At 55.3% G+C, this 24669-nt stretch overlaps 1 protein-coding gene across 3 annotated transcripts in view; it reads left to right on the forward strand.

The window, feature by feature from the left end:
• RUSC2 (RUN and SH3 domain containing 2) overlaps window positions 1-24669 on the forward strand; it is a 51590-nt gene continuing 26921 nt past the window's right edge. For 2 of the 3 annotated variants that reach the window (XM_081320239.1, XM_081320241.1), the window contains exons 1-2: window positions 1-113; window positions 20968-22938. In XM_081320239.1, coding sequence (XP_081176365.1) covers window positions 21042-22938 — 1897 coding nt within the window. In that variant the 5' untranslated portion in view covers window positions 1-113; window positions 20968-21041. Of the gene's footprint in view, window positions 114-12831; window positions 12902-20967; window positions 22939-24669 lie in introns of those variants that run through there. The other variant, XM_081320240.1, reaches the window with a different exon arrangement.

Raw genomic sequence — 24669 nt, forward strand, 5'->3', positions numbered from 1 at the left:
GGGGCGCGCCGAGCCCGGCCCTTCTTAGCGCCCGCCCGCCCCCCCTCGCTCGCGCAGGAGCCAGCCGGGGCCGCCGCGATCGCCCAGCTGCCCCGCCGGAGGATGCCCGCGCGGTGAGTGACGGGGGTGGGTGGGTGGCTGGGGGGCGAAACTCGCCGGCCACCCGCCGTCCTGGAGCCTCACTCGGAGCCGGCTGCAGCTGCGCCGGGCTGCCGGAGGAGGGTGGCCGCTTTGCGGGCCTGGGGAACGGGCCGCTGGCGGGAGGGAGAGGGGATGGACAAAGGAGGGAGGCATGGAGGTGGCAGCGGTCGGTGGGCCTTCGCGCTTTCCCCGCACCCGCGCGGAGAAACGGCAGCCGGGAGCCTTGTTGGGCGCAGCTGGTACCGAGGGTGGGGAGAGAAGGCGCTGGCCCTGAGGCGTGGGCGAGGAGCCAGAGAGCAAGCTCCCTCACTCACCTCCCCCATCTTCCCTGGGTATGGACGCGGAGCCAGGATAACACATGGAACCTCCATACTCAGACGCAATCTATCTGAGTGAGGCCAGGGCCTTGTGAGCTGCTGAGAAGGACAAGGCCAGCATCGCTTCAGCAAAGGCAGTTCCTGCATTCCGAGACTTGGCCAGGAGGAAGTGAGTCAGGCTGGCATGACCTCCGATGTGGCATGTCTGGCCTGCTGATTCCCCAAGGTGCAACTTAGGCTCCAACCATTTTATTTCCGTCGTTTATTAGATTTAAAGGTAAAGGTTCCCCTGCACATGCGTGCTAGTCGTTTCCAACTCTAGGGGCCGGTGCTCATCTCCGTTTCAAAGCCGAAGAGCCAGCGCTTGTCCGAGGACGTCTCCGTGGTCATGTGGCCGGCATGACTAGACGCCAAAGGCACACGGAACGCTGTTTCCTTCCCACCGGAGTGGTCCCTATTTTTCTACTTGCATTTTTACGTGCTTTCGAACTGCTAGGTTGGCAGAAGCTGGGACGAGTAACAGGCGCTCACTCTGTTACGCGGCACTCGGGATTCGACCCGCCAAAGTGCCGACCTTCTGATCGACAAGCTCAGAGTCCTAACCCACTGAGCCACCGCGTCCCCTTATTAGATTTACAAACCACCTTTTCTCCAGTAGTGCAATGTAGAGCACTTTCATGCCGGCTTCTCTCCCCTAGACACCCTCCTGGGGCCGCTTGTAAGAAAAGGGAGACTGTCCCCGTGGGCCTTTCCCACTCAGGAGCCTGGGCTTCCGCAGCCTTAGGAGGACCCATGGCCTGCTTGGTGGATGAAATAACCGGGCCCACCGGAGGCTAACCAAGCTTGGCAGATGCAGCCACCGACTGTCGGTGTGTGGCGCAGACTCAGCTAGTTAAGCAGGCATGGGGGCTTCTCGCTCTGGCAACCCCTGGACGCCCCAAGAGGAGAGGGTGCATGGGCTGCCAATGGAAAGATCTGTGCCTTGTGACGGAGCAAGTGAGGTGGGCATACGTGTTTGTGGGTGTCTCTGGGTGAGAAAGAGAGTAAACATCTCTCCCTGGATTTGTGGCTGGTGCTATTAATGCCAGTTGGCAGCTGGCAAAGATGCTGTTGTGGACAGAAGGTTGGACATAATCTACTCCCCCCCCCAAAGGCTCCTCTGTTCAGGTGCTGGAGAATCTGGATCAGAGCAGATAGCCAGTTCTAAAGAGGCCGCTCAGTGTCTTGGCACCTACATGATCCACAGTGCAGTGGTCATGCATGACTAGGAATCTGGTCCATCCAGCGGGGTGAAAGCCAGACCCTTGCAGGTGCTCAGGGATAGCTCAGCATCTCTACCGCATTGGCCCTTTGTGCTTTCCTCTTCACCTCCTTTTTGGCCAGGCAAAAACTCCTGGGCTGACCATGGGCTGGGATGGGCAGCGGAGCCAAAGGAATCAGCCAGGTGGAATTAGAGCAGAGCGGCTGGCAGCCTCTTGGTTCCACACAGCCACCGGTCAGCCAACGTTCCATCCCAGCCAGAGGTGTTCTGGGCAGGGCGTGGAGGTCCATGTTGAGAGAGCCAGCAGGGCCTGTGCTTCCTCCCGAGTGACTGGCATGGCTTCAGAGACACCCCAGGACCAAAATTGGGCCAGCATTACAGGCCCACCAGCTTCTCACCGTGATTCCGGCATTGTCCGGGCCGAATCTACCTGCCCCCACAGAAGCCCCCTTCTGGCGAGGGACTTGGGCTGTTCAGCAGGCCACAGAGGAGATGCCCCCCCCTTCTCTGGCAGGGTGGGCGGCCCCACCTGCCTGGCTGAAGTCTGTCGGCCCAGATTTTTCTTAGGAGGAACCTCCTTCAGGTCTTTGGGTTTTATTCTGCTTGGTTTACTATTAGACCCGTCATTCTGCTGTCACCTGTTCAGGCTCCGTTAGGATGGGGACAAGTTGTAGATACTGGAAAAGGAAATAAGGAAGCGGAGAAAGAGAGTCATCAGTCAATTCTCTTTCCACCTCGTGCAATTCTTGAATCAAAGCTCCGGTTTGGGTCTTGGATGGTTGGGCTGGGCAGCCCCGTCCTGCCCTTTCCGTGGGGCCAGCCGTGCTTTCACCATCTGAGCCCCTTTTGGAGCAGCTGCTTCCTTGCTCACTTGCAAGGAGTGGCCGGGCTGAGCTGAGCTGGCAGGTAGGCAGGCCTGAGTGGTGATGACAGCGAGAGAGGACACCCGAGTGTTGATCTCTGTTGTTGGGGTGGAAGAGGTGACCTTGAGGATTGGTGGGGTGGCTTCTGCTGCAAAGAGCCTTGGTGGAGCAGTGGGCTAATGCCTCCTTAAGTAACACCAGCTGCCTGCAATTAGTGCAGGTTCGAGTCCCACCAGGCTCAAGGTTGACTCAGCCTTCCATCCTTCCCAGGTAGGTAAAATGAGGACCCAGATTGTTGGGGGCAATTAAGCTGACTTTGTAATAATGCCGCTTGGGGGGGGGGCGAAAGCCCTAATAAGCAGGCATATACATAGAATGAAGGCTATTGCTACGCACATTGATTTGTGCTTTAAATTGTAAGCCACCCTGAGTCTTCGGAGAAGGGCGGGATATAAATGGGATTAAAAAAAAAGTTTGCTCACCTGGGATTCGAGGGGTTCCTTCACTGATTGTCCTTTTCACCTTCTGAGTCATTCACTGTCCCTTGCTCACAGGTCTTCAATTCTGCACCTTTTCCCCCAGGAGCCCGACACACCTTTGCACAGCCACGCTCCCAGATTCTTGGTGGAGTTCAAGGATGAGCTCTGCCTTGGGTTTAGTTTGTCTTTAGTAGTGTTATCAGTGTTAGATCCCTGGCCACTTTCTTTCTTTCTCTCTCTCTCTCTTTCTCTCTCTCTCACTATTGCTTGGGCTTATCACAGAATCACAGAGTGATGGACAGAGTAGATGGTGGTAACCAGCCACTGCAATCCCCTGCAGTGTTCCAGGAACTAACTCGGGAGGTGAAGAATCCATAGCCTCATAGATAGACTCTTCCAGGGCTGCACAGATTTTACTGCCATATTTTTCCCTTTCTATCTAGATCAGGGGCCTTCAAACCTGGCCCTTTTATGACTTGTGGACTTCAACTCCCAGAATTCCTCAGCCAGGCACGCTGAGGAAATCTAGGTAGCTGCAACTTATGCCTGTTATTTCTGGTCCTAGTTTCCATCATAGTACCTGAATGCTGCTGTCTTGTCTCATCATGGTCTTTCCTCCAACTGAGCATCCCCAGTTCCTTCAAACCCATAGGACCCGTCCTCCATCGGTCTCTCTCTTCTTAGCCCTTCTCCAGCATCTCCGTATCCTTCTAGGAAGGTGGTGCCCAGAATCATTCAGAGCACTCCAGGAGTGGTCTCCTGGGGCAAATAGAGAGAAATAGTAGTAGTAGTAGTAATAGTAGTAATAGTAGTAGTAGTAGTAGTAGTAATAATAATAATAATAATAATAATAATAATAATAATAATAATAATAATAATAATAATAATAATAATAAAAAGTTGGAAGGGACCCTGAGGGTCATCCAGTCCAACCCCCTGCTCAGGCAGGAAACCAACCCTATGCCATTTCAGACAAATGGCTGTCCAGTCTCTTCTTAAAAATTTCCAGTGTTGGAGGCAAGTTGTTCTACTGGTTAATTGTTCTAACTGTCAGGAAGTTTCTCCTTAGTTCTAGGTTGCTTCTCTCCTTGACTAGTTTCCATCCGTTGCTTCTTGTCCTGCCTTTGGGCGCTTTGGAGAATAGCTTGAGTTCCTCCTCTTTGTGGCAGCCCCTGAGATATTGGAACACTGCTATCATGTCTGCACCTGTCTTTCATAGGCTGTTCTAGCCCGAAATACACCAGCTCTTCTAGCCACTATCTCAGAGACTGCTGAGATAGTGTTCCACTTGGGGTCAATGACCACATCCAAGACTTTTTTTCAGTGCAGTGCTGCCAAGAAACGAAACCCCTCCCCCCTTGTATCTATGCACCAGCGGTCAGTGTGTTGTGTTGGGAGAACCAGAGTCATCTTGTCACATGTTCAGCTTGTTGTTGTTACCACACCTAGGTCCTCCTCTGACGTAATTCTTCCCAGCCACGCGACTTGCTGTGTGCATGTCTGCCCGTTTTTCTCCTCCCTCAATGAATGCCTGGCATTCCTCTTCGCTAAAGGCCATCTTGTTCCTCTCAGCTCAGCCCTCCCTTCTCCCTGTCCGGATCAAATTGCAGTCTTGTCCAGCCATCCTGGGTGTCACGCAGCTCTCTCACTTTTGTGTCATCCATAAGTTTCATAAGCTGCCCCTTGATTCTGTCATCCAGGTTACTACTAAAAATGTTGAATATTATGGACTCCAAGTTTGATACTGCTGGGCTCTGCTGGCTACTGCTCTCCAATTTGAGGTAGAGTGATTAGTGCCAACTCCCTGGGTGTTGCCAGCTATGGGCCCACGAGACTGTAGTGCCACCCAAACCACACAGCTTGTCAGTGAGAAGGAACCTCATCAAAAGCTTCGCTGTGCCTGAGTAACTCTGTCCACAGCAGGGGTAGGCAACCTTGGCTCTTTTATGATTTGTGGAGTTCAACTCCCAGAATTCCTGAGCCAGCCATGCTGGCTCAGGACTTCTGGGAGTTGAAGTCCTCACCCACCTTGTCAAGGAAGGAAAAGAGATTTGCTTTTTGCTATCCTGTCATTGTCTTCAAGATCCTTACAACCCTCCTGCTAATGTCTTTCCAGGGTTCAATGTTAGGATCAGGGAGGTTAGGATTAGGATCCTTTTCTCCTTTTTTTTTGCAATTGGGGGACTACAATCTGCTCTTCTGGCACCTCCCAGAGACATTGGAAGAGGTCTGGCCAGCTCTTCAGCCAGCTCTTTCAGTTCACTGGGGTGGATTCCATCCAGGCCTGGAGACCCAGGGTCCTTCATCTTAGCCAGAAGATCTTGACCAGGGCTCTTCAAACCTGGCCCTTTTATGACTTGTGGACTTCAAGTCCCAGAATTCCTCAGCCAGCATGCCTGGCTGAGGAATTCTGGGAGTTGAAGTCCACAAGTCATAAAAGGGCCAAGTTTGAAGAGCCCTGATCTTGACTGACCCCTGGCTTCCACTGCTTTGGTCATTCCCAGTAAATGCTCCTCTCATCAAATTTCGCTTAACTAATTTGCTTTCTAAGAGAGAGGAAAGTAGGAGCTGGCTTTCTCCTGGCCATTGGTCAAGAAGGGAGTCTCGTGTCAAGGTCAAAAGGCCTTAAGCTTTGTTGCTGTATCCAGTCCCTTCCTCGCCAATCAGTTACTCACTGCTGTCCTTACCGCTCCTGCTCCCCTGAGTAGCCATCCGCCAGAGAAGTACCTTTTAATAGGATGCACTTAGCCATTACACCTCTGCAAGGCAGCCTCTCCTCTCCAAACCTCTGTGGCTTCCATCAAGGTTGCAAGTTCATTCAACTTCACTTCAGCAAGGCTTGCATAGAATCGGGAGTCTGATCGCACGTGGGCATCCTCATGAGAAACCTGGATGATGAATGGCGGTTTTGTCCCTCTCAAGAGCCACTGCCTCCCTTCACAGCTTCCCTGGACAATGAGTCTAGATCAGGGGTAGGCAACCTTATCTCTTTTATGACTGGTGGACTTCAACTCCCAGAATTCCTGAGCCAGCCACGCTGAGGAGAAAGGGAGAGGTTTCCAAGCTGAGCCATGCTGGCTCAGGAATTCTGGGAGTTGAAGTCTACAAGTCATAAAAGAGCCAAGGTTGCCTACCCCTGGTCTAGATTGATGAAGCAAGGGGAGGAATATGGTGGGAGGTGTCTTCTTGTGGGTCGCTCATGAAGGTGAAAGCTACTTTGGGGGGCAGAGATTGGAATGGCTGCTGGGTCTTGGTGTTTCCGATGGGGCGGTTTTGCCAGTGGCCTTCATCCTGTCCCCTTTGCCAGCTTCCGATGCTTCTCCTGGGACCCAGCTCCTCTTCAAAAGGTCTTGGCGTCTGCTCTCCATCACTCTTGGCTTCCATAGGCTGACCACGGATGAAGTCCGTTAGACGTCAGGAAGAGGCCAGAGACGGCACCCCTGCCAGAACCCCATCTCTGGCTGTGAGGTCACCCCCATGCTCTGGGGAAAGGAGGGGAAAACAGGTTTGCCCAGTGGAGGGTGGAGTGGTCAGGCAAAGAGTAACGCCTTTGCTGCATGAGTGACTTCCCTTCTCCCAGAATGTGTGAGGGGGGCCTGCAGGTGACCCTATGTGTTTCTTCTGCCTGTTTCATTTATCTATGAAACGAGCTTATGCAGTGCCTGTCTCTGGCCTTGGCAGTCAGGACTGACTTTGGTCAGAAGACAAATGGCACATTGTCATGGTATCTCTCTCTCTCTCTCTCTCTCTCTCTCTCTCTCTCACACACACACACACACACACACACACACACACACAGTGTGCTTTGTCTCCTCCCTCCCTGAGTACTAGGCAAGGACTGGGTGCCGCATCTTGTCCTGTGAAGTAAAGGCACAGCTCCGGCTGGGTTAATGTTGTGACTCCCCTATTGTTGTTCCCTCCGGCTACTGGCATCTAGGGTAACAGGGCAGATTAGGGACTCCTTCCATGGGGACATCCATGAGCGCTGGGAAGCCAGTCCCAGGATGGGAAGGTCTCCCTCAATTCCTTCCCAGAGGCCCAGTCCTTGCTCTTCATTCTAGCCAGGGAGGGGGCCGGGCCCTACTGCTTGGTTGCGGGGCCATAGGGAGGGATCCTGGGAAGACGGAGAGGAGGAATGATGGATTTGCTGCAGATCGCCCCAGCTGCTTCCTGGAGGGGGTGCTCTGTGTCTTTTATTTGCATCCCCCCCCAGCATTTTCCTGCTGCCGAGGATTTTCTCTGCAGGGGGAGACAGGAGAGTGGCAGGCTGAGGAGGCCCCTTCCTTCCCCTCTGCACAGGGGCTGGGGGCTTTGGGGGGGGCTTTTCTGGACCTCCCCTTTGCCAGACAAAAGGAGGGGCCTCCACACCCTTAGAGGAGTCCCCCCAAAAGAAGCTAGTGGAAGCAGATGGGGATTCTCTGGAGCAGGTGCAGCCCTGAGGCTCTGATGGAAATCCTCTGGACAGGCCGTGGCCTTCCGTGGCCTTTAGTGCTACCCGCTTCCTGCTGTCTTTGCTGGTGAAAAGGTGGTTTTTGTTCTAGCAGGCGTCATTTCCGTCCCTTGAGCAGCAAGTTGAGCAATCAGCTTAGAGAAAGTTCTGCTTCTCCTGCCCTTCCCTTCCTGCATTTCCCCCCAAACCAGCCAAGATGCCCGGCTGCCTGGCGTTGGGTCGGGCGCCAGGATGTGGAGAGGCGGGCCTGTTTATTTTAAGGCTGCTGCTCACCAGGAACTGCCAGCCAATCAGTGCCTGCCTTGGCGGCCAGTAGATGGGCACCCAGCCAAGCAAACCAATCAGTGCCTGTTGCCAGGCAATAAATGATGCCTTGCCTACCCTTGAGGGATGCCTTCCTGTTTCCCCCCAGCCTGGGGGAATGGTGGCTTTCCTTCCTTCCATGCCTGGGTTTCTGACGGCAAACGCCCAAAGGAGCCATCCTGCCTGGGCTCCCTTGCCCTCTGTGCCAGCTCAGGAGGCAGCAAGCGGTCAGATCCCTTCCCCGAAGGGTCCAGACTGCACAGGGCAGGAATTCTCTTTGTTCCTCCTCGGCAGCTCCTCATCCTGCTGGCATCCAACCGGAAGAAAATCCCTCCCAGCGCTGGCGACTCCCTTGGCGCTCCTGGGCTGGCCTTGCCCTGCTGCCCCGCTCTGCCCGTGAAGCTGAATGTGGCTCCCTTCTGCTCATGCAGTCAATCAAGTCCACTCTTGCCGGACCAACCCTGTTCCACAGCTGCACAGATGTTTTGGCGGGAGGGGGGGATGGTGAGAGGGGAGACCCCTGTGGCTGAGTGAGTGTGAATACAAAGCAGAGGCTGGGTGCAAACAACCTTCTATGGAACATAGGTAGCTGTAACACAGTCTCTAAGTCTTGGCATAATTGGGTTTAATTGGATAGCCATTTGTCTGAAATGGTATAGGGTTTCCTGCATGAGCAAGGGGTTTGACTAGATGACCTTCAAGATCACTTCCAACTACTACTACTACTACTACTACTACTACTACTACTTATTGTTGTTGTTGTTGTTGTTATTATTATTATTATTATTATTATTATTATTATTATTGATCATTGCACAGTCAGCCAGATGTTTAGACTAGATTTGGCATGTTTGTCTACCTACCGAGTCCTTACCAAGGACCTGGGATAGGCAGATGTGGATGTTTGATGGTATTACAGGTATCATCGCAGGATGGAAGCAGTTCCTAGTAAGGCCACCTTTTGCAATTGACTAATGGCGAATTTCTCAATGCCAATGGTGTTCAAGTGGTGCTCCAGTTGTTTTGGGATGGCACCCAAGGTGCCTACTGGAGCACCACTTGAACACCATTGGCATTGACAAATTCGCCATTAGTCAATTGCAAAAGGCGGCCTTTATAATATTATTATTATTATTATTATTATTATTATTATTATTATTAAACTTTTATTCATAAAACATGAAACAGTCAAATGAACACTCAAATTGACTGGTACTAATGGTTGACACGGGCTGCCAGCATCCTAGGTATCAACCAGGTATCTCCTTAAAATGTAAGATGTTCCGAGTAGTGCATTTTTTGTAGCTTTTATTTTTATTTTTTATTTATTTTAATTCCATTTATATCCCGCCCTTCTCCGAAGACTCAGGGCAGCTTACAAGCTTAGCAGTAGCCTTCATTCTATGTATATGCCTGCTTATTAGGGCTTTCACACACCCCCAAGCGGCATTATTACAAAGTCAGCTTAATTGCCCCCAACAATCTGGGTCCTCATTTTACCTACCTCGGAAGGATGGAAGGCTGAGTCAACCTTGAGCCTGGTGGGATGCGAACCTGCACTAATTGCAGGCAGCTGGTGTTACTTAAGGAGGCATTAGCCCACTGCTCCACCAAGGCTCTTTGCTGGAGTTGTTGTTATTATTATTAGGCATTTTCGGCTTTGCAAGGAAGTTGGCCTCTTAATTCCTTTTTGTATGGATGGCTGATTTGGGGTCAGCGAGACACTGCCCTGCAGAATGAAATATCCCTCCTCTAGTTTTTGGATGTGGCCAGTTGCGATGGCCGATTTCAGCCCACATATTAGCCAGTTTGCCAACTGTCAGGTAGAACAGGACGTTGCTGAATGATTGTGAGCCAATAGCAGAGTCGGGGAGTCAATCAACAGGGCTGGGAGGCAGGGTTGATCCTGGAGTGTCTTAGGCCAGTTCCTGGTTCCCTTTTCTCCTTCCTGGGGTGCTCTGGGGTACCTCCACTGAGGCTGATGGTTCTGTCGTTCACCTTCGTTCCTAATGTGAGTTGCTCGGTGTTGCCACTTTGCTACTGAAGGGGCCTAGAGGAGGCTGACTGGTTAATTCATTCCATATGGGAGGGAATTAGTACCTGGATTTGAATTCGCTGCCTCTCTCCCTGCAGGGCAGCCTGGGGCCGTCCTGAGCCTGCGTGTGTGCAGACCGGCTGCAATTGCTGTTCGAATCTTAGTTCGGGTCTGATTCAGCTGATTGGGAAAATCGAACGAATCCGATGCTTCATTTTAGAAACGTCTCTTTGGATCATTTTGATTTCCCAGACTTAATTCGGAAAAGCTTCAAAATAGATTTGGAGGAATCCAATCCAGTGATTCTGTTTGGCATTCCATTTTGATTCAGAGACTTAATCCAGTTTGCTCCAAACTGAAGCGCTGCCCAGTCCTGTCCGGCTCACTCTTTCAGGGTGGGGGCTTCTCTGCAGGGAAGGGCAGCCCCATCTCAAAGGCCCTAGGAAGAAAATGAGCTGGGAAGTATGGATGCCACCGCTTAGTGGAAAAGGCTTCAGATCCACCTGGCACAGAATTTTGACCGGCCGAGTCCAGGAGAGGAGCCTTCTCTGCTGTGGCCCCCACCCTCTGCAGGCGAGGGCCGCTCACACCTTCCTGGCCTTCTGGAAGAGCCTTCAGACCTGGCTCTGCCACCTGGCCTGGGGCTCCCAATAGAGCTGTGCTATGTTCAGGGTGGCTAATGGGGTAGGCAACCTCGGCTCTTTTATGAATTATGGACTTCAACTCCCAGAATTCCTGAGTCAGCATAGCTGACTCAGGAATTCTGGGAGTTGAAGCCCATGAGTCATAAAAGAGCCGAGGTTTGCCTACCCCTTGTAGGAGATTCCCCACCCCTTTGCCCATCCTCTTGTATTTAGATTGTTCTATAATTTTAATTCTTTTGTATTATCTTTTAAGGGATGCGGTGGCTCAGTGGGTTAGGATGCTGAGCTTGTCGATCAGAAGGTCGGCAGTTTGTCGGGTCAAATCCCAAGTGCCATGTAGCAGAGTGAGCGCCTGTTACTCGTCCCAGCTTCTGCCAACCTAGCAGTTCGAAAGCACGTAAAAATGCAAGTAGAAAAATAGGGACCACTACGGTGGGAAGGTAACAGCGCTCCGTGCGCCTTTGGCATCTAGTCATGCCGGCCACATGACCACAGAGACGTCCTCGGACAAGCGCTGGCTCTTCGGCTTTGAAACGGAGATGAGCACCGGCCCCTAGTCGGAAATGATTAGCACACATGTGCGGGGGAACCTTTACCTTTATCTATATTATCTTTTAAATCTTTTTATCGTATCGTAAGCTGCCCAGAGTCTCTCTAACAGTGAAATGGTTATAGGAAATAATAAATAAATAAATAAAGGTGGGGCTTTTGAAGCCCTTGGTGGCTTCTGCTTTCCCCGGTCAGCAGCATTTTTATCTTTTTAAAGGGCTCGGATATCAGTGGCTCTGGGCGGCTTAGGTGTGGGTGCTCTCCAATGTATCCCAGGACTCCCAGTTATTTACCCCTCTCTTCCATTGACCTCCCTTCTGCCCCCCCCCCGTCAAATTCACCAAGCTCCACCCTCTTCTCAAGTCCACCTTCCACGTGCAGCCCCAGAGAGGCCCGAGGTGTGTTTCTGCTTGCTGCTCATCCTGGCAAAGAAGTAGCCAGTCTTCGTTTCACATCCTGAAGGCTCTTGTTGCAAGTTGTCCAGCTTTCACCCCCCCCCCCCCATGGAAAGACCTGGCCTTGGGCAGCCCGAATCTTTCTGTGGCTTGCTCTGAGCTCACCGTCCTCCCTTTTTCTCCTCCCTCCAGCGTGCAACCTCTCCATCAGTTCTGGAGCAAGGAGAAAAGGAAGGATCCACATCCACATCCTTCGCTTCTTTACCATCAGCTGTCAGTTCACCGGCTGACCTTTCTGCATGTAATATGCACCTGGATTTTTCGCTCCCCAGGTTTGCCTTCACCTGGGAAAGGCTCTAAGGCCCGTCATCCCTTAGAGCAGACGTGTCAAACACAAGACCTGGGGGCCAGATCCAGCCTGCAAAGTGGTTTTATGCAGCCCGCGAAGCCATCCTGGAAACAGTGAGGGAACGGCCCCCGCTGCCTTGGCCCTGGCCCAGAGACCTGAGACCCTCAGATCTGTCCCACTCCTGCCCAGGCCCCCATAGGCACCCTTGATGCGAACGATGTACAGCTGGCCACACCCACCCAGTAGGCCATACGCACTCCAGCTGCGCCCACCCAGTAGGCTGCGCCCACCCTGGCCATACCCCCCCCCCAGGGCAACCACAATGGTGATGTGGCCCTCAATGAAATTGAGTCTGACACCCCTGCCTTAGAGGTTTGGACCATTGAACCCCCCCCCCCCAAGTAATTCCAGCCGCCACCTTTCCCCTGCCTGCCCTCTTCACACTCCGTGGGCCTCTGCGGCTGGGACGGGGGGGGGGGAGACACAGCAGACTCCTCTTCTCCCCCATGCTGGAAGCTCTTTCCAAGCTCCATTACTTGCATCCTCGCTGGAGCCAAGGAGAACTGGCCCCCATCTGGGCCTAAATCTCCATTCTATTCCCCCCCCCCCGGTGCAAAAGGAGGCCCAGGCTGTTGTCCCGCCCAGAGAAGCCCTCTTGGGCTTGATCCCTGAGCCGAGGGCCTGTGCCGGGGAGTTCCGCGGGTGTTTGCGGGCAGCGGGGGACGTTTCGGGAGCTCGGGCGCAGTTTCCACCGCCGGCTCTCCCGGCGGCCATCAGTCGCCTCATCCTCAGCCGCAGCATCCGGGCCGCCTCCCTCCACCTTTGCGCTTCCCGGCCGCTCGGCGGACGCTGCCCGGGCCGGACCGAGCCTCCGGCGGGGCCGATCGCTCCGCTTGCGAGGCTGCGCGGCGGCGGCTGGGCGAGCTGTGGGCCGGCCCGCGACGTCACGGCGGCGGCGGCGGCGGCGGCGGAGCGGGATTGCGCAGCCCCGCCGCATTGCCAGGGATGCGAGGCTGAGCCGCCAGGCGAAGGCGAGGGCGGCGGCGGCGGCGGCGGAGGAGGAGGAGGAGGAAGAGCCGGTCGCGGCCGCATCGGAGGGAGCGCGGCGGACCGAGGTGAGCGCCAGGAGGGGGTGGGCCGCGCCCGGCGGGTCCGCAGACCGTCCGCAGCGGCAGGGCGGCCGCCGGTCGGGGCTGGGCTGCGGCCGGAGGGGCTGCGCCGGGAGGGGAGCCGGGGGTGGCGGCTGATCGCGGCGGCTGCGGCCGCCTTTGTGCGCGGCTGCTCAGGGCGTGTCTGAGGCCGCCATTGCGGAGCCGGGCTCGGGGGCCGCCGTCGCCGCTGCCGCCGCCGGGCTGCTCGGGCTCGGGCTCGCTGTGTGCCGCGGCGGAGAGGCGCGCCCGTCCCCCTCCCACCCCCCCGGCCGGAGGAAGACGGAGGAAGATGCTGCGCCGGAGGGAGGGAGGGAGGGAGGGAGAGAGAGAGGGAGGGAGGGGCAGCGGCGGGGCTTCGGCCAAGACCCCGCTCTGCTCCGTTGCCTGCGGAGGGAAGCGCCGGATCCTTCCCCGGCTACCCAGTTCGCTTGGCAGCGCCTTCGGAGGGGTGGGGGAGAGGGAGAGCGAGGCTGGTGGCCCCGTCTGGACCTTAACCGGGACCAGGACCCCAAAAGCCGAGAGGAAGGACGGCCATCAGGTGGCGAGGTTCGGTTTCCGATGTCTGCAGGGAGCGCGGGCTGGACTAGATAGCCTCGGGGATCCCGCCAGCTGTCAGCCTCCAGACCGGAAAGGCCTCTGCTCAGCGGCCGGAGCGTACCTGAGGGGTGGGCGCCGCTTTCTCAGGGCTGGTTGCAGCTTCTGTGTTCTACCTAATTTCTGCCCGGGTTCGCACAACCCCAGAGCTTTCTTGACGGTTCTGATTCCCTGTGTTGTGGGAATTACCCCCGTTAAGCCAATTACCGTTAGGGCTGGTTGGTCAGAGGTGACAGTCCTGCTTTCTCAAAGTTTGCCTCTAGCAACAGCGTTTAGTTAAGCTGAGATGGGCTTGGTTAGGACTTGGATGGGGGACCACCAGGAGACATTTGTAGGTGATGCTGGGAAGTTCGGGAAGTCTGAAACCTGCTGAAAGAAGTTCCCCTTTTAAACCCGTTTTAGTGTTCAGCATGTTGTGTGAGCTGAGGTGGGCTGGCAAAGATCCATTGGTGAGCCCTGAAGGGGGCAGGTTGACCAGCTGTGGCCCTGCTCTCTCATTATGGGGTCACATACCCCCCAGTTTTTCCATGGAGACTCTTCCAACCTTTGGAAGCTGCACGCAGAGGGATTCTGGTCCAGAGCCCTCTTCTAAACTCTGCTAGACCCCTCCATTTGCCAGAGGGCACCTGCAGGCTTCTCTCTCTCTACCCTGCTGCCCCCTGGCATGGGCACGTGCCAGGAAGGGATGGGAGGATGGACTGGGATGGGTCAGGAGCTGAATAGCTGCTCCCCATCATCAGCTCCCTGTACTTACACATCCTGGTTGGGCTGCAGTAGGGGGATTACTTGTGCCCAGATGGCAGCCCCGGCGGTGCCATGGCTGGAGAGTGATGGGCACAGCGCTCCAGTTCCCCTGAAGCTCAGCCCAGTTGGCACTGACTGGGGGCTGCTCTCTGGCTTCAGAGGGGCTGTTTCCCGGCCTGCCCCAAGAGTGGGGCTGTGCCCTGGTCCATCTGACCCGTCAGGGAGGGCTGGTGGGTGCTTTGTGCTAGAGAGGCTGGCTTGTGTGGTACAATCCTTGCATGGATTAGGAAAGTTTCAGAGAGCAAGGTGGCTGCAGCTGACCAGCCGGCCAACCTCCCCGCAGAGGCCTGAGCCAAGCCGGACTTTCACTGCTGGGGGCTCAGAAGGGCCAGGGGAGAGTCACCTGGGCACCGCAGCAGTGCCACTCAGCTGTCTGAAAGCAAAAGCTTGGTCGGCAGTGGCAGGAGGGGCGGGAAGAGGCAAGGCGAGGGGCCCCCTCAACTGGGCTGGCCTTCCCTGGCTTCATTGGCATCTGAGGCACGTCCAGCTTGCGGCCATTTCGCCTGATTCCCACAAGGAGGGGCTGCTCAAGAGCTGGCTTGTCCTGCAGAGCCTGCCCTTCCCTGGCACTGTGGAGAGAGGGGGGGGGCAATCTTTGTGGGGGGGGCAGGAGGAAAATACAATCCGTGGAGCCATGACGTTGCTAGGTGGTTGGAGGTGGGCGTTGGGTCATCTTCAGCGGAGAGCCTAGTCTTGACAGCTCTCCAGCGGAGGTTTTTTTTTGGGGGGGGGAAAGCTTTGACTCTTCTTCCTTGCATGCCTCCACCCTATCCTCCTGCACTGGTGAGAAAGCAGGTCCCTCCTTGGGGAGGGAGCCCTGGTCGGCTGCACTGAAAGAAAGGCGACTTTGTGGGGATTTGTTCTCGGAGGGAGCAGGCTTTGCAGGACGGATGTTCCCCATGGCAGTTCCCTCCGCCCCTCTCTTCCCCCCCCCCCCCCGCCTAGGCTTTGTGCTCTGCACAGTGGCAGAATCGGATGCAGGGAGGATGTGAGCATCCCCAGGGCTTCTTTCTGCCTGAAAGCCTCAAATGATGAGGCTTGATCAGAGCCCCACCACCTCCTTCCCTTCCCTCCCTTTGCAGCCAGGCCTTTTCCAGCTTGGCGTGACTGCTGTCCCCTCCCAGTGCAGGGAGAAGGGCAGGCAATCCGACCCTCCCCAGTGGCAGAAGATCTGGATGTGCTGAGCTTTCAAGAGAGAAGCCAGAGGGGAAAGAGAGGGAAAAACTGCCATGTTGAAAGCGGGGGGGGGGGGGCAGGCCAAGGAACCCTGGGCTGAAATGAGCATTCAGGAGGCTGGGCTGAACAGCAGCAGATGGGAGGGCAAGAGGCAGCAGTCTTCTTGGAATATCTTAACACCCCCTCACCCCACCCCGTGGGCTTTATGGGCTTTCAGATGAGCTTCCCTGGGGGTGGGGGGGCTTGCTGCTGGATGATGAGCAGGGGGAGGCCTGGGGACGGAAAGACCTCCCCCTTGGATGGGCATTCTGGAGCACCAGCATAAGCCAAGCTGTGGGGCTACCACCAAGAGGGGTAGGGGGACAGCCATGGAGCCAGGGCTCTCAGCAGCCACCCCACCCCCACCCCCATCCTGGCATCCTGCGGTCATTCTACTGAGAAAGCAGGAGAGCAAAGGGAGAGGGATCCAAAGACGATGGAAATGGGAGGTTGCGGACAGAGCAAAGGAAGCTATCCTGTATTTTGCGATGGCCTGAATTTTGGAACTCATTTCCATACAATGGAGTGATGATACAGATTTATTAACAAAGACTAAGAAAATCCCCAATCCCAGTTGGTGAATGCTTTGGCAGAGCCCGTCCCAGCGAGGGCCTGCAGCAGGCAAATCCCACTCAGCCAGGGGGCGGCACGAAGGAAGGAGCAGCCTGCAGAGTTGGGCTGAGGGGCAGCGAATCGAAGCTCCGTCAGCAGGATTTAAGAAGCAGCCAGTGCCCAGCTCTGGTAACTGCTTGTTTGCCGAAGAAGCTCTTCCTGGGGTTGCACAGTTGCTGGCTGGGTCCTCCTCTGCTCCCACTAGCAATGCTGGAGTGACACCGTATGGTACCCGCCTTTTTTTGGGCCCTCCCAGGAGTAAGGAGTCGTGTCTGCTTGTCGGTTCCCTGTCACAGGCAACCTCAAGTGGTGTGGCCTGGGGTCCAGGGATGCAGCAAAAGTCCCGTCCAAGCAACAGTGGCTCAGGAGGAGCCAGGAGGGCCCAGCTTGCTCCTGTCCTAAGAGGGCAGAGTGGGAGTCTGTCCTGGGTGACAGCTAGCCCCAGGAGCTTTCCGGAACAGAGAGCTCTGCCAAGCACCAACTTGGGTTTCTTGGCACCAACCGCGGCATTTGGAAGGGGCTCCGTCATCCTTATTGACACCTTTCCTCAAGGAAGCTCTGGAAGCCATAGAAAATGACAGCATGGCAAAGCCCCTCTAAATTGGGGAATGTTGGTCTTCCCTTTTAAGGAAGGAAGGAAGGGAGGGAGGGAGGGAGGGAAGGGAAGGGAAGGGAAGGGCCCAGCCCTTCTAGCCCCAGGGCAGCTGTGGCTTTTCCATGGGCTTTCCTGGCCTTCTCCAAGCCAGAGACGGGAAGGCCCAGGGCTGTTTCCTCACCATGATTGAAAAGACCCTTATGTAGGCAGCCAGGAGTGGAAAGCTGCCACTGAAGATGGGTTTGACAGCCGTGACGCAGGAGCCTGATCTGGAATTGACAGCTCCCTCCTCCCCTCTGGCCTCTTCTTCAGTACCTGTGGGCCAGAGCCAAGTGAGTCCGCCATCTGTGCCCCTTGAAGGGTGGAGCTTTCTTAAGCTCTGGCCGTGACGGAACTGCCCCCTTGGTTGGCCTTTGGGCTGCCCCAAAGACAGGGCATCCCAGCAGCTCCCTGGTGTTTTCCTGGTCTTTGGGCCAGCTTCTGAAACCCATCCCCACCGGCTCCCCTCTGCAAGGGATGTCCGCTAAGGACGGAGCTGTGGGTCAGGCCAGTCTGGGGCAACCAAACCCATTCTGGGAAGACGTGGGAAGGGGCGGTCACCGTATCTGCTCCCAGCCAGGATGGCAGGCGTAGCCGTGCCTGAGTCTGCCCAGGGCAGGGGGGCTTTGCTGATTAGGTGCCATCAGGTTGTGGCCGAGTCTTAGAAACCACCCAGATTTTTTTTATTTTTTTATTTTATTTTTAATTCCATTTATATCCCGCCCTTCTCCGAAGACTCAGGGCGGCTTACAAGCTTAGCAGTAGCCTTCATTCTATGTATATGCCTGCTTATTAGGGCTTTCACACACACCCCCAAGCGGCATTATTACAAAGTCAGCTTAATTGCCCCCAACAATCTGGGTCCTCATTTTACCTACCTCGGAAGGATGGAAGGCTGAGTCAACCTTGAGCCTGGTGGGACTCGAACCTGCACTAATTGCAGGCAGCTGGTGTTACTTAAGGAGGCATTAGCCCACTGCTCCACCAAGGCTCCACGACGGTGTCTGGAAATTGCCCTCCTGCTCTTGCAGGCTTTGTCTTCCCCAGACTGAAATTCAGGAGGGGTCGGTCATTTGGGAATTGTAGCCCGACCCCTGGATGGTCCTCACCTTTTTCAAAAGTTTGAAATGCTTATCCTGCTGCTCCTGGCTCCCGGGTGAAAAATCAGGATTTGGGTGGCCTCTTTTTTTGAGTTAACAGATCGATTGAAGATACCAGCTGTTGTGGGATCCTTGCTGCTCTCTAAGTTCAGTAGTTTCCTTGCAGACGTTTCACGGCCCAACTAGGTAACGTCATCCATGTTAGAAGGGAGGGGAGGTTGCTCTCTGTTTATATACTAATGGCTTGCCCTGTCAGCGTTGGTGGGAGTATTTTCTTTCAGGTGGTTCCTTGATGAAGCTGTTGCTTACTCCCTGGAGAAAATCAAAAGGGTAATGAAGCAACATTAAGCTCAGAAAGAAAACAGCCAAGCTCAGAGAGCACCGGAGCTCACCAAAGCTGCTGCTTTTCAATAAAATGGGGAGTTGCAAAAGGAGTTGCCAGGCTCCTCCTGATTTTTGCCATCGTGGACTAACACCTTCTCCTCCTCCATCGTTCGTTCGCATGCCTTTTCTTTCTCAAAAAGAGGCTTTTAAAGGTGGTCTGTATTTTTGAAGCCAGGTGTTTCTGGCGGAAGATTTGAGCCCCAGGGCCAAATCCAGGGGAATTATTTTTGTTCTGGCAAATAGTGGAGAGGTTTTAGGGGAGGCATCATCCCATGGGGGTGCTACGAGCCGGATTGTGGACAATAACACGGAATGCTGTAGATGAGAAGGGAAGCAAAGCCATCCCCAAAGGGCCAGGCCAGAAGGAGGAGAGGCGTCTCCCTCTGATCTAATCAAGCAAGGCTAATGTGCAGCCTCTGGCGGTCCAGCTTTCCACAGAGGAAGGAAGAGCTCCATTTAGGCCTTTTTTTGCTGTGTTTGTGTGTGTGTGTGTGCGCGCGAGCTTGGCCTCTTGAACTGGCTCCAAGACAGCCCAGTAGCAGCCCATCTCTCTGGACCCTGCAGTGGGAGGAACAGGAGGCGGAGATGTGTGTGTGTATGTGTGTGTGTGTGTTGGTCTGATGAGGAGCAGAGTTGGATCGTGGCAGGCGAAGAGTCCTGCTTTTAGGTGGAAGCAAATGCGGAAGCCCTCTTATCCCTGGCTGGCTTGCTCTGCCTTGGTGTGCCCTGTGCGTACGTATGTTGCGACACCTCGGATTTCATTCTCTTTTCTTCCGTTGAGCTTTCTCTTCCCCTTCCCCTCCCCCCTTAACGTTGCTCGGCTTCCTAAAGGCTTTCCTCTTTCTCTCGCCCTGAAAGGCTTTCAGACGTGGCCCAGACGTGGCCTAGCTTGTTCAGCTCCAAAAATGGACTGGAAGTGACCAGGGTAAATAGGGGCTTTGTCTGGATGGCCCTAGATGGGGCAGCCGATGGGTGCTGAGAAGACACGGGAAGGCAGGTGGGCTGGGTGTGTTTCTTCCCATTTATCTTAGCTTCTAACAAATCCCAGGGTTTGGGACCGGACAAAAAAGCTCATAGCTTCACCGCTACCCGGTTTGAAGAGAAGAAAGATAATGTTCAGATCCAGAGGCAGCTACGGTCCAAAAAGGCAAAATGCGGGTGCTGTCAAGGCTCTGCCCATTTTTTGCATCAACATGCTCCAAAACCAGGGGGAATTTTGACTGCATCACCGTGGCCACCATCTGGCCTTCTTGGACCATCCCTGCAGACCTTCCTAATCAGACGCAAACCAGTTTAAATCGAAGCACGTTGCTTCTTTTAGAGCTCGTGCCAGGAAATCTGGCAGCCGCTATGGGAAGGTCTGGAAAAGCCTTAGGCCTTGTTTTCTTTATTTGTTATGTTTATTTATAAGTGACTCAACCTGACCCATCACAGACCCTCACTTGACACGCCCATACCTGAAGCCCTTATAAACAGAAGCATACTGATATCCCCTAAACCAGGGGTAGGCAACCCTGGCTCTTTTATGACTCGTGGACTTCAACTCCCAGGATTCCTGAGCCAGCGTGGCTCAGCTTGGAAACTCTCCCTTTCCCCTCAGCATGGCTGGCTCAGGAATTCTGGGAGTTGAAGTCCACGAGTCATAAAAGACCCAAGGTTGCCTACCCCTGCAACTCTGCTGAAGATGTTACCACACCTGGTAATGAAACGTTCAGAAACCAACCCACAAGCTCGGAGAACGAACCTTCACCCTTATTTATAAGTTTACCTACCTCCAATGTCACCATCGAGTGACTTTGGGCACTTTTTGCTTGATCCTTGAGATCCACTTTGGGCGTAACACACAAAGAACATTGTTGTTGTAAAGGTCCTGTGCCATTTTAGGGGAATGATTTCAGAAGGGGTTTGCCCTTGCCTGCTTTCCAGGGCTGAGAGAGAGTGACTGGCCCAAGGTCACCCAGGTGGCTTTGGGCCTCACGCCGGACAAGAACTCTCCTGGGTTCCTGCCTGGCGAATTCAGCACGACACCACACTGCCTCCCTCAACAACTTCTGTACAACCCTGTCAGTACAACAGAGTTGTCCATTTGGCCCATGGGAATGTTGGGGGAGCGGGATGAAGTTCAAAATGACGGAAGCTGTGGGGCTAGAGCAAGATGGGGGTCTTCTTCCCGGGTCTGGCCTTTGATCTTCACTCCAGCAACCCCTTTCTAACTGGTCTTCTGAGAAGACCACAGACGGAGCAGGTGAGAATGCCAAGTGTGCAACCACATCAGATTGCACCCCAATCCCTTCCTTGCTGGGCTATGATTGGGTTGCTGCCTAACCCATGAGAGCATAGACGGACCTGCTGGTCCCGAAGACCCCACCAGGTCCTGAGCCAGGTCGTAAGCCAGAGTCACCAGAACAGGCTTTGAGACCCCCACCCCCATCCTACCCCTGTGTGAAAGGGAGGCACCAGGAAGGCTGGGGAGGTGGGGGAGCTGCCTATGGTGTTTGGTGAGGCTCCTGTGTGCAAAGACGCACCTGCAGAACAATTGTCCCGTTGCCCCCCTGGTGGGAGACTCCTTTGTAAAGTCCTGGGAAGGGGCTGCTGAGGTGTTCTCTGAGATATGGCTGGGGGTGGGAGAGCTGCTGAAAGCTGACTTTGTCCTCGGTGACTCTGAGTGCCGTTTTTGTCTTTGCCAGGTCTTGGGCTGCCTTGAGGAGTCGTCTTCTGACAGACCGCTCTGTCCCCCAGGGCCCTTCCATGGGTAGCTTCAATGCCACAGGTGCCCTGGCGAATGGGACCGAGGATGGATAGCCCCCCCAAACTGACAGGAGAAACGCTGATAGTTCACCATATTCCCCTGGTGCATTGCCAGGTCCCGGACCGGCAGTGCAGCAGCAACAGCCAGCGGACCAATCCTTTCTTTCCTTCTGACCTGGGGGTTGGGCGGACCGGTTTGCTCCCCGAGAGGACTCTCCTGCAGGCGGACACGCTGGTCTACAACAGTCTCCTCAGGGCGTCAGACGAGCCTCCAGAAAAGGGGCCAGTGGGTGGGCAGAGCCCCTCCCCCACCCTGGCTGCCCCCGCAGCCCCTCAGAGGCAGAACCCCTTCCTGCTGAGAGACGGCGAGGTCTGGGATCTCTGCGAGGATGACCCAGGGCAGAAGTCCTTCCACCTGCATGTTGGCCAGTCCGCCTTCCGCCTGCATGAGCCGGCACTGCCTCCCTTCCATCTGCATGGCAGTAGCTCCGTGGTGAGGCCCTGGTGTGGCGGCCACCGGGTGGACGTGGTGGAAGGCCACGCTGACCTACCGGCCGATGAGGAGACACAGGACAAGGGCCAGCTGGCAACGGAATGCATGGAGCTGGACGAGTACAGCTGCCACCGTGGGGACCCCTCCAGCCTCTCCCTGGAGCAGGAGTGGGCTAGCGAGTCAGACGACCTGATGAACAACCCGGAGGCCATCCGCAGCCGGACGTGCAGCTGCTCCAACTCCGAACTGCAGCGCTGCCGGTGCTACAGCCTCTCGAGCCAGTCGGAGCCCCTGGACCAGCAGATGGGGTACGTCAGCGACTCCTCCTGCAACAGCTCCGATGGTGTCCTGGTCAACTTCAGCACCCTCTACCAGAGGCGGAACGGTCACCCTCACACCAACCTGAACTCAGGTCCCTTGTCCTGTGACTCCTCTTCGGGCAGCCAGTCAGACATGGCTGCCTTTTACCTTGACCTGCACTCCTCATCGCAGGAGTCGAAGATGCCTGGAGAGCTGCAGGATCTGGAGGGGCCAGGGAAGGCCTGCGGGTGCCACCATCCCTCTTCTCCGGTCCTGGATGCCAACTGCAACTCCTATCCACCACTCTGCGATGCGTGCCCATCCGATGGCTCTGACCTGACCGCGTGCTTCCAAAGCCAGGCACGGCTTGTGGTGGCCACCCAGAACTACTACAAGCTGGTGACGTGCGACTTGTCCTCCCAGTCTTCCCCCAGCCCTCCTGGCTCCTCCATCACCAGCTGCTCCGAGGAGCAGGCCAGGGGGAGCCCCCTCCAACCCACCGAGTATTACCTCTTCCAGAGACCCGAGGAGAGCGACACGGAGGGGTCCCGGGATGAGTCACAGGAGGAGTCAGAGAAGAACACCATCGAAGGACAGGTCTACATCAATGTCTCCCCACCCAGCCTGGTCGGAGGCAGGCAGCGCTCACGGAGCTATGATCGCCACCTGGACCGCAGCCCCTCCAGCCGTCTGGGCTCCCTGGAGCGCATGCTGAGCTGTCCGGTCAAGCTGAGCGACAGCCCCTCCTTGACTCTCCAGAGCTCCCCTCCCAAGCGCGTCACCTCCTTTGCAGAGCTAGCCAAGGGCCGGAAGAAGAATGGCTCCTCACCACCCATTCGGACCAGCCGGGACTCCTCCCTGGAGTTCTCGCCCATCTCCGAGGGCCAGAGGGACAGCTCCGTCTTTCTAGAGAGTCGGGAGCGGCACAGCCAGAGCCTCCCGCCCCTGCCGTTGGCACGCTCTGAAGGCGAAAATGCCAGAAAAGCCCCTGGCTCCAGGGAGGTGCCTACCTGTGGGCAGGAGGGGGGCGAACAGCTCTTTTTCTCCGCAGTGTCAGAGACGGGAGCCGTTGGCAGCAGCATTTTTGGCCAGAAGGACATTCGAGCCCGAGCTGATGGTAAGCCCACCCACCCACCCCCGGTCCCCTCCCCACTGCAGATGAATGCACTGTGGCCTCTTTTTCACAGCTGGTTGAGGGAGAATGAGTGGGGTTTTGGTCAGGAGAAGCCCCTTTCCATTGATAAAGTGCCCCCAACTCCATATTAGGACAGGGCCCAGAGATACCCCCGTGTCTATTGGCAGGGAAGAGCATGGAAGTTGCTGCAGGGATTGATGACCAGATGTCCCGGCCAGGGCCCATCCTCAATCGCCAGGCGTTGTGGCGAGAGCCTCCAAGCTGGGCAGGTTGAGAAGGTTAGATGGATTTTAGATCAGTGAAGGTGAACCATTTGGACCCGGAGTGTCCAAAATTGAGAAAATGTCCACCATGACTCTGCTGGCGAGTTGTCCCACCCGCTTTGGACAAAAAGGGCCTCTCCAGATGCTCCTCTCCTTCGGAACTTCTGAAGCCTCCCTAGAGAGCCCCTGCTGCCACGGGGCCTCGGGAGTATCAGAAAGTTGCACCAAAACACTTGCATGATTGTTGGATGCCTCAGGACCTTCTCGTATGACCTCCAGGGGGTCCAGAGGCCGGGCACGTCACCAAAAAAATACCATGGTGTGTCACCTGTGATACACGTACTCTAGGTTCACCATCACTGTTCTAGATTCTGAGGAGGGTGACTCTGCTTCCACAGCACTTTATTGTGGCTGGTTCAGTTGGACAGGAAAACTGCTTTGTACCTGCAATTGAGGGAATTGAGGCTCAATGTCCACCCTCCAGCCACCATCCCATCCTGGCTGAGGGCTCCTGAACTGCCCGATGCACTTTCTTTGATGTCTTGAGACAAGTCTGAAGAAGACAGCCAGCACTCTGTCTCCAAGCCCAGCCCAGCTGCAGCGCTTTTCCAGCATTTACAATCCAGCTCCTGCTCGGCCTTTATGTCTGCCTAGGACGTGGTGGCTCAGTGGGTTAGGCCGCTGAGCTTGTCGATCAGAAGGTCGGCAGTTTGGTGGGTCGAATCCCGAGTGCCGCGTAACAGAGTGAGCGCCTGTTACTTGTCCCAGCTTCTGCCAACCTAGCAGTTCGAAAGCACGTAAAAATGCAAGTAGAAAAATAGGGACCACTACGGTGGGAAGGTAACAGCGTTCCGTGCGCCTTTGGCGTCTAGTCATGCCAGCCACATGACCACGGAGACGTCCTCAGACAAGCGCTGGCTCTTCGGCTTTGAAACGGAGATGAACACCGGCCCCTAGAGTCGGAAACGACTAGCACGCATGTGCGGGGGAACCTTTACCTTTACCTAGGACCTATCAGGCAGGATGGGAAGAAGGAAGTGTAGATAGCTGTTGTGAGCTTTGTGGGCAACACAGTGAGTCTCTGAAGCCACAGCTATGACCGCTGGTTGTCCCAAGGACTGGCTGGGCAAAGAGGGGCTCTACAGCAGGGCTTTTCAACCTTTTCACCCATTGTACCACTTTTAGGATATGGCAACATCTGTCTACCACCAGTCACCTAGCAAGGTGTCAAGAACCTGATGACCAAAAAAAAAAAGTGATGAAGTGCAGGTAGTCCTCAACTTACAACAGTTTGCTTAGTGACTGTTCGAAGTTCCAATTGCACTGAAAAAAGTGCCCCCCAAGCCACAGCCAAGCAAGAGCCTGCCCAGCGGCGCTCTTCCTCCTGTCCGAGGTTTTCATTGTTGTGAGCATTTCTGTGTGAGGATTGGCAGCGGGGGTGGGGGGTTGT

This window comes from Vipera berus (genome assembly GCF_964194415.1).
Source record: "Vipera berus genome assembly, chromosome: 2".
In the NCBI taxonomy this organism is placed as follows: Eukaryota; Metazoa; Chordata; class Lepidosauria; order Squamata; family Viperidae; genus Vipera; species Vipera berus.